General features: G+C 41.8%; 1 protein-coding gene across 1 annotated transcript in view; it reads right to left on the reverse strand.

The window, feature by feature from the left end:
- LOC116979570 (putative serine protease K12H4.7) overlaps positions 1-6,305 on the reverse strand; it is a 28,717-nt gene extending 22,412 nt beyond the window's left edge. Inside the window, exon 1 of the mRNA XM_033031133.1 lies at positions 5,829-6,305. Within this exon, the coding sequence (XP_032887024.1) occupies positions 5,829-6,014 (186 nt within the window). The 5' untranslated portion in view covers positions 6,015-6,305. The remainder of the gene's footprint in view (positions 1-5,828) is intronic.
- Positions 6,306-9,958: the final 3,653 nt, after the last annotated feature.

A 9,958-nucleotide genomic window follows, 5' to 3' on the forward strand; every position in this document is an offset into this window, starting at 1 on the left:
CTGCACATGTTTAGGATGCAGGAGGAAATCAGAGCATGGGGAGAGGAGACTCGTGCAGACACGGACAATAAGTGCATTCAATGTAGACAACAACGAGGTCAGGATTGAACCTAGATCTCTGGTGCTACTAGGCAGCAGGTAAACCAGTTATGCCACTATGCTACTCATGGGTGCAGCAAGTAGGTTGGAAGGCAAATGACACAAGACATTTCCTGCAAGGCTTTTGAAGTTTAACATTAGGCAGCTATTGTTACACTATACAAGATGATGCTGGAATACGATGTATGCTTTTATTTAGAATCACACTTGTGATTCAAGGCCTGTGGAATGGGTCTCGGGCAGTCTCCAGATGTGGCGGTTGAAATGATGGTGACCAGGCCTGATGCCAACAGACTTTTGCACCATTGTCTATCCGATCCTCTGAAAGTTCATCCACAGTGCAGGCTCAAAGTCATTAATCTCTTCTATCATCTGGGCACCAAGCCAATTCCCACTATGGCTTTATCAGGCTGCACATTCACAGTGTCTAACAGCCAACCATTCCACAATACTCTTCCTTTTTGTCCTTTTTGGATTACAGGCCATTTTAGAGCAAATGCTCCTCATGGGTCATCAAGAACAACTCTGTTGGGTCAAAGTAAAAGAGAACATTGTTCAGTGGGCAAACTCCAGCCACCGAACAGATGCTCTGATGTTTCACCAGGAACTTGAAACCCATTGAGGTAGTTCAATGGTGAAGGCTTAACCAGGTGATGATAGGTTCAGACCCGAATATGGTGACTTTGAGTTTTTACACCATTGTAGTTGAAGTTTAGTGTATTGTCACATGTGCCCAAGGTTCAGTGAAAACTTTTGTAGCGTAATTTCTTCTTGCTGCAAATAATTCCAGTAATTGAAATTACTCAACAAGGCTATTTCATCAGGACCTCCTAAAGCTTTTATCTTTACAACGAAGGAGGACAGGGGTGGGAGGCACATGAGAATATCGCCATCTGCAGGCTTCCTCTAATTGTACATCATTCTGACAGGGAAATATTATGCTGTTTCTTTCTGATCATCGGACCCAAATCCCCAAACTCCTTCCAAACAAAACCATAGAGATTTCTTCACCAAGGGCACTCAAGGTGGTGCAGCGGTACAGTGGCTGCCTTACAGCGAATGCAGCGCCTGAGACCCGGGTTCGATCCCGATTACGGATGCTGTCTGTACGGGAGTTTGTACGTTCTCCCCGTGACCTGCGTAGGTTTTCTCCGAGATCGGTTTCCTCCCACATTCCAAAGACGTACAGGTTTGTAGGTTAATTGGCTTGATAAATGTCTGTTTTTTTTAAACATTTTTTTTAATTGTCCAGTATAAAATTGTCCAACTTCCAGTATAGTCTCTGGAGGACTCGTTGGAAGTGATGACCACAAGGCACAAGGTACCAAGAGAGCTGAAGTAGTTAAACAAAGTCAGCTCATCATCACCTTCATAAGGCCACCTCACATGGACAATAAACGCTAACCTGCTAGCAACAAGAGACAAGAGTGTTTTATTGTCATACATACCGAAACAGAACAAATGAAATTCTTACTTGCAGCAACACAACAGGCCTGTCCTTACTAGATAACATAATAAACCAAAAAGAAAATAAAGTTCAATGAATTAAAAATAAACACAATATTAAGTCATTAATGCACCAAGCCAGTTAGTGGCCCGCAGTTTAGTTGGCGTTTGTAGTGTTCAAGAGCCAGATGATTATTGGGAAGATGCTGTTCCTGAACCTGAAGGTCATGGTTTTCAGACTCCTGTACCTTCTCCCTGATGATAGGTGTGAAATGAGAGCATGGCCAGGATGCTATGGGTCCTTGATGACGCTGGCTGCCTTTTTGAGGCAGCGAGACACTATGAATTTCTCTGATGATGGGAAGTAAGTCCTGTGATGGATCGGGCAGTGTTCACCACTTTTGGTAATCCCCCTCGTTCCTGGGCGTTGAAGTTGCTGAACCAGGAGTAATCGTCGACATCCCAAATCTCCACAATCTTCTAAGGAAGTAGAGGTACTGTTGGGCATTATTGATGATTGTGTCAATGTGCCGGGTCCAGAACAGATCTTCTGAGATATGCACCCCCAGAAACATGAAGTTGCTGACTCTCTCCACCACACAGATCATATCTGGTAAATGAGCATGTTCTTAACGTATAAGGCGATTGTGGATATTTTAACCACAGCATTGAGCAACCTTGATGAGTTGCCAGTAGAAATATCATAAGGATATTTCCATCTCAATTGACTCCTCCAGGGAAACTTTTGCTAAATATTTTCTGGTCAAGAGAAGCAATTGATGTAACTCAACCATACACATTAGGGGTGTACAAAGGAACTGCAGATGCTACTTTATACTGAAGATAGACACAGAGAACTGGAGTAACTGCTGGTCAGGCAGCATCTCTAGAGAAGGGTCAGGCCCCTTCTTCTGACTGTGTCAATCATACACATTAGGACCTGGATAAGTCCAGTCAATGCTTATCTGGGCTAAATAAACCTTCCATTTGCCTTAGTAGTGATTAAGTATTATTCCTAAAGAGCAGAAATCTGAGTAACCAAAATTGACTGACGTCAGACAGGTGGGCAGGGCGGGGTGGGGTAGCTCTGTTGGTGAGGGATGAAATTCAGTCCCTTGCGAGGGGTGACATAGAATCAGGAGATGTAGAGTCAATATGGATAGAACTGAGGAATTGTAAGGGTAAAAAGACCCTAATGGAAGTTATCTACAGGCTCCCAAACAGTAGCCTGGATATAGGGTGCAAGTTGAATCAAGAGTTAAAATTGGCATGTAGCAAAGGTAATGCTACAGTGGTTATGGGAGATTTCAACATGCAGGTAAACATAGCAACATAGAAACATAGAATGGGAAAATCAGCTTGGTACTGGACCCCAAGAAAGGGAGTTTGTGGAGTGCCTCCGAGATAGATTCTTAGAGCAGCTTGCACTGGAGCCCACCAGCGAGAAGGCAATTCTGGATTTAGTGTTGTGTAACAAACCAGATTTGATTAGGGAACTCAAGGTCAAGGAGCCATTAGGAGGTAGTGACCATAATATGATAAGTTTTAATCTACAATCTGAGAGGGAGAGGGGAAAATTGGAAGTGTCAGTATTACAGTTGAGCAAAGGGGACTATGGATGCATGACGGAGGAGCTGGCAAAAGTTGATTGGAAACAGAACCAAGCTTGGATGACAATGGCAGGTATTTCTGGGAACAATACAGAAGGTGCAGGATCAGTTAATTCCAAAGAGGAAGAAAGATTCTAAGGGGAGTAAGAGGCGACCATGGCTGGGAAGTCAAGGACAGTGGAAAAATAAAATGGATTTACGAAGGGGAAATCATGCTTGACTAATCTTCTGGAATTTTTTCCCCTTCGTAAATCCATTTAGATGTAGTTACCTGGACTTTCAGAAAGCATTTGATAAGGTCCCACATAGGAGATTAGTGGGCAAAATTAGAGCACATGGTATTGGGGGTAGAGTGCTGACATGGATAGAGAAGTGGTTGGCAGACAGGAAAGAGTAAGAGTTGGCAGACAAGAGTAGGGATTAACGGGTCCCTTTCAGAATGGCAGGCAGAGACTAGTGTGGTACCGCAAGCCTTGGTGCTGGGACCGCAGCTATTTACAATATACATTATGATTTAGTGAAGGGATTAAAAGTTACATTAGGACATTTGCAGATGACGCAAAGCTGGGTGGCAGTGTGAACTGTGAAGAGGATGTTATGAGGATGCAGGGTGACTTGGACAGGTTGGGTGAGTGGGCAGATGCATGTCAGATGCAGTTTAATGTGGATAAATGTGAGGCTATCCACTTTGGTGGCAAAAACAGTAAGGCAGATTATTATCTAAATGAAGATGGGAAAATGGGAAACAATGGGATCTGGGGGTCCTTGTTCATCAATCAATTAAAGTAATCATGCAGGTACTGCAGGCAGTGAAGAAAGCAAATGGCATGTTGGCCTTTATAACAAGAAGAGTTAAGTATAGGAGCAAAGAGGTCCTTCTGCAGTTGTACAGAGCCCCAGTGAGACCACAACTGGAGTATCGTGTGCAGTTTTGGTCTCCCATTGAGGAAGGATATTCTTGCTATTGAGGGTGTGCAGGGTAGGTTCACCAGGTTAATTCCCGGGATGGCGGGACTGTCATATGTTGATAGAATTGAGTGGCTGGGCTTGTATACTCTGTAATTTAGAAGGATGAGAGGGTATCTTATTGAAACATATAAGATTACTAAGGGTTTGGACACGTTAGAAGCAGAAAACATGTTCCCGATGTTGGGGGAGTCCAGAACCAGGGGCCACAGTTTAAGAATAAGGGGTAAGACATTTAGAAGGGAAATGAGGAAAAACATTTTCACAGAGTTGTGAATCTGTGGAATTCTCTGCCTCAGAGGGCAGTGGAGGCTGGTCCTCTGGATGCTTTCAAGAGAGAGCTAGACAGAGCTCTTAAAGATAGCGGAGTCAAGGGATATGGGGAGAAGGCAGGAATGGGGCACTGATAGTGGATGATCAGCCATGATCACATTGAATGGCGGTGCTGGCTTGAGGGGCCGAATGGCCTACTCCTGCACCTAAAAGAGAAGTATAACATAGCAAAGATGAGCGGGAAGCCAGAGGATTGGGAAACTTTTAAAGAGCAACAGAAGATAACTAAAAAGGCAATATGGGGAGAAAAGATGAGATACGAAGGTAAGCTAGCCAAGAATATAAAGGAGGATAGTATGGAGCAGCTGGGCTTGTATACTCTGGAATTTAGAAGGATGAGAGGGTATCTTATTGAAACATATAAGATTATTAAGGGTTTGGACACGCTAGAGGCAGGAAACATGTTCCCGATGTTGGGGGAATCGAGAACCAGGGGCCACAGTTTAAGAATTAGGGGTAGGCCATTTAGAACGGAGATGAGGAAAAACCTTTTCGCCCAGTTGTGAATGTGTGGAATTCTCTGCCTCCGAAGGCAGTGGAAGCCAATTCTCTGGATGCTTTCAAGGGAGAGTTAGATAGAGCTCTTAAATATAGCAGAGTCAGGGGATATGATGAGAAGGCAGGATTAGGGTACGGATTGTGAATGATCAGGCATGATCACATTGAATGGTGGTGCTGGCTTGATGGGCCGAATGGCCTACTCCTGCACCTATTGTCCATTGTCTAGTGTCTAATATTTTCATATATAGTAAACAGAGAATTTATACTACAGAGAAACTAGTGTTCATATTTCCATATTCGAATTCCATATTTTCTCACTATTCATTTTTATAGTTGAATGTAAGCATTACAATAAAGTATATACTGTACCCTAAAAAATTCAATACATTTCTCAAGAATTTACTAAAGGATAGTGCTTTAGATTGCCACAATATATTTAATTTATTTTAAACCCACAATGTTTTCTGAAAATCTTACACTTAAGACCTCTGCCAAAGCTTCTGTAAAACCTTTAACCAGGAATACACACAAAAAGCTGGAGCAACGCAGCGGGTCAGGCAACATCTCTGGAGGAAAGGAATAGGTGACGTTTCATGTCGAGACCCTTCTTCAGATTGGGAGTCAGGGGAAAGGGAAACGAGAGATATAGAAGTCAAACAGAACAACCGAATGAAAGATGTGCATAAAAACAATGATGATCAAGGAAAGGTGGAGCTATGGGGTTGGTGATAACGAGTTATACAGACAGTGAAACTCAACAGGACGCCAATGAAACTAGAGTGTTAATTTAATAACACTGGACAAAAGTTACTTCAATCACTTGCAATTACCTGGAATAAGAAAACTCTTTCAGTTATTGGTATTAAATGTTACCTGTTTCCATACCCTCTGATCAGCGGCATTGAAATGATCCAGCCTCTGGACAAACCATTGCTCAGTTCCCTGAAAATGGTGTTTCTGCCGTAAAATACGGAGGTACCTGGACTTGTGGAAACTTAATGCACCCCATTCACAGGAAATGATGAGAAGAATCGATAAGACGAGGGATGTCATTCTCATTGTCGATAGTCACACCCCATATGTTCATATGGACATTATAATGAAGTCACTTATCAAAGTGACAAAACTCAATGAAACTTAAAACTGTTGGCACACGCCACTAGGAAAATAGCATTTGGCAGATTAATTACATGATATTCATTACAACTTCCTGATGATGGTTAATAGCAAAACTCTCTTAAGAGTAAAACCAGTCAAAGGAATCACAATTGGCCTACTCGGGCATCACAATCGACAAAGTGACATCATAAAGCCATTGGAAGGAAGTTTGAAGGATAAATAGTGTGGAAGTTAAACACAGACTCAGTGTCTGCCTTCTCTAGTTTTCTCCCTTGACATTGCCAAAAACTGCTTTCTGTTAAAATAGGATTTGGACTTTGAACATGGAATTTGATTTGCTTCCTATTTGCTCCAATAGTGTACATGACAATTCTCATGGTGGACATTCATCAATTCACTCCATGGTTTAGTTTTCTTCAGCCATAAGTCCCTTGACTTTCAAGTATTCTCGCAGGAAATCTTTTCTTTTATATCCCAACTCTAGACTGTATAATCTTCCGTTGATCTTCACTCCAAACTCGAGTCAGTTGTGGTCCATTAGTCTGCCACCAGCCCATTAACAAAATATTTCACATCATAAACACTGTAAACCAGGCCCTGAGGATATCAAACAATGCGTAATTAATAATTGGCATTTGTACAAATATTTTTCCATTTTTAACGAGCTTGCAGAGTGGCTCAGATGTTGTAATACTGTTACCTATCACATGGAGTCATAGAGTGATACAGTGTGGAAACAGGCCCTTCGGCCCAACACTGACCAACATGTCCCAGCTACACTAGTTTCGCCCACCTGCGTTTGGTCCATATCCCTCCATACTTATCCATCCATCTGATCTATATACCTGTCTGTTTCTTAAACATTGGGATAGACCTTACCTCAACTACCTCCTCTGGCAGTTTGTTCCATACCCCACCACCCTTTGTGTGAAAAAGTTACCCCTCAGATTCCTATTAAATCTTTTCCCCTTCACCTTGAACCTATGTCCTCTGGCACTAGATTCCCCCACTCTGGGCAAGAGATTCTGTACATAGAATTAGATAACTTTTGCAGGGTAAAGCTGGAAAGGGTGCAGAGAAGATTTATGAGGATGTTGCCAGGCCATGAGGGTCTGAGCTAAAGGGAGAGGTTGAGGAGGTTAGGACTTTATTTCTTGGGGTGCAGGAGGATGAGGGGTGATCTTATTGAGGTGTATAAGATCATGAGAGGAAAAGATAGGATAGATGCACACAGTCTTTTGCCCAAAGTATGGAATCAAGAATCTGACAAGATTAAGCTGAATGGGGTAATGATTTAATAACCTTGTTTTACGCAAAGGGTGGTAGGTATATGGAACAAGTTGTCAGAGGCGGTAGTTGAGTCAGGTATTATCATACATTTAAAAACATTTGGACAGGTACATGGATAGGATAGGTTTAGAGGGATATGGGTCAAATGCAGGCAGGCGGGGTGTGAGTGTAGATGGGGCATGGTTGTCAGCCTGGGCATGCTGGACCGAAGGGTCTGTTTCCATGCTGCATGACTATCACAAACTTGCATAACATTCAGAGACAACAGTGAATCCCAAGACTTGTTTTCTGCTGGGCTCTTCCATTGTGATAGTTTGAGTGGGCAATGGAGTGCCCTATCAGATAACAAGGGTCCATGCTGCTGCTTGGTATGCACCTTTTACCCTGAGTCAAGAGCCATGTGGTTGGCAGGTACCCCTTGTTGCCCAGTAGCCATGCTTTCCCTCGTGTAGAACTCTAATACAAACAGCAAAGTCAACGCAAAACAAAAACTTCAGATGCAGGAAAGCTTCATTAAAACATTAATTGGTCGGGCAGATTATTTGGAGAGAGAAACACGCACGCATTCAGGTGGAGAACAGATCACTGACTCCAATGTAAAACGTCTGCGTCTGTGAAATTGTCCAGATTCTAAGGTCACTAACCTGAAACATTAACTGTTTCTTGCTCCACAGATGCTGCCTGACTACTGAGTATCTCCAGTATATTGCATTATTTATACCACATTGGCCTGATATGAATGATGGCCATGGTGGCCAAGGCAATGGATATTTTTAAGGCAGAGATAGATAGATTCTTGATTAGAATGGGTGTCAACAGTTATGGGGAGAAGTAAGGAGAATGGGGTTGAGAGGGAAAGATAGATCAGCCAAGATTGAATGGTGCTGTTGATTTGATGGGCTGAATGGCCTAATTCTGATCCTATCACCTATGACATGATGTTTCTGGTAGGATATCCGGCATCAAATTGCATAGTGTACTGAGTTATCAGACATTGAACTCACTGTATTAATGCCAAAGTCTTGAGGACAGCCCTTATTATAGGTGAGCAGGTTCTGGACATACAAGACATACAAAGATAGATTAATCTCCAGGGCCTGATCAGATATAAGTTCGAGGAGCAGAATTAGGCCATTTGGCCCATTAAGTCTACTCCACCATTCAATCATGGCTTATCTATATTTCCCTTTCAACCCCATTCTCCTGCCATCTCCCCATAACCCACAACACCCTTGCTGATCAAGAATCTGTCAATCTCTGCCTTAAAAATATCCATTGACTTGGCCTCCAATATCTCCAAATACAATGTGTAATCTATAGATGATATTGCAGGACTCCTAGTGGAGAAATATGAATCATTGTTAGACACAGGTGAGGTGCCAGAAGACTGGCGTGTGGCTAATGTTGTGCCTTTATTCAAGTATGGTTGCAAAGAAAATCTTGGGAAGTATAGACCAGTAAGTCTAGCATTTGTGGATGAAACGTTACTGGAGAGGATTCTGATGCATAAGAAATACATGCATGTGGAACATTAGGGGGTGATTAGGAATGGTCAGAATAGGAGTTTCTTCAAAGCAGAAGACTTAAGGATGATTTTATAGTGGCGTATAAAATAATGAGGGGAATAGATAGGATGAGTCTTTTTCCAAGGGTAGGGAAATCAAGAACTAGGGGGCATAGTTTAAAGTGCGGAAGAATATTTAATAGAATCCTAAGTGGATATGTGCAATGAGCTGCCAGAGGAAATAGTTGAGGCAGGTACAATATCAATATTTTAATGACATTTGGTTAGATACATGGATAGGAAATATGTAGAGTGACATAAGCCAAATACAGGCAAATGGGACCAGCTTAGATGGGACATGGATGAGTTGGACCTTAAGGCCCATTTCTGTGTGGTATGGCTCCATATGATCTTGCTTGGAACAAATAAGTGCTTACAAAACATTTTATGAACATTTGTTTTATTTTAAAACAAACTTTGAGCTATTAATAAATATTGTGACATTAGGAACTTAGGCCGCTAATTGTTGAAAATAGTTTTGGTATACTGTACTGCAACAAACATCTTCTGTAAATTCAATAAATGAATACATCCATTTCTATTTCAGATTTTCCTGTTAGTTTTCCTTCAGAAAAGGGATTAGAACATATTTTACAGGAGATTATAACATGATAATATACTGTAACTAACAGATGCCATGAGTGCGTCATGTATACTTTCTTTATTTGTAGTATTACTTGTTTGGATACTTTTCCATGTTGCAATTTGGTCGCTTCAAATATATGTTACTTTTTACCTTTGATTCAGTTCAAATTAATCAGTACCAAATGGCGATGACTCACATATTATTTTCATAGAATGCCTTTAACACACATTTCTTCTTCTGTTATCCAGTGCTGTTGATTGATCATCAGACATCAGTTTGTCAACAATGCTGGAGGCGAGGTCAGATGTACAGATTAAATCAAAAACATGCAGAAACTGGAGAGGAGTGGTTGAAACTGATTGAGGGGGGATCTTATAGAAACGTAAAAAATTCTTAAGGGGTTGGACAGGCTAGATGCAGGAAGATTGTTCCCGATGTTGGGGA

Source organism: Amblyraja radiata, chromosome 13, assembly GCF_010909765.2.
Source record: "Amblyraja radiata isolate CabotCenter1 chromosome 13, sAmbRad1.1.pri, whole genome shotgun sequence".
Lineage (NCBI taxonomy): Eukaryota > Metazoa > Chordata > Chondrichthyes > Rajiformes > Rajidae > Amblyraja > Amblyraja radiata.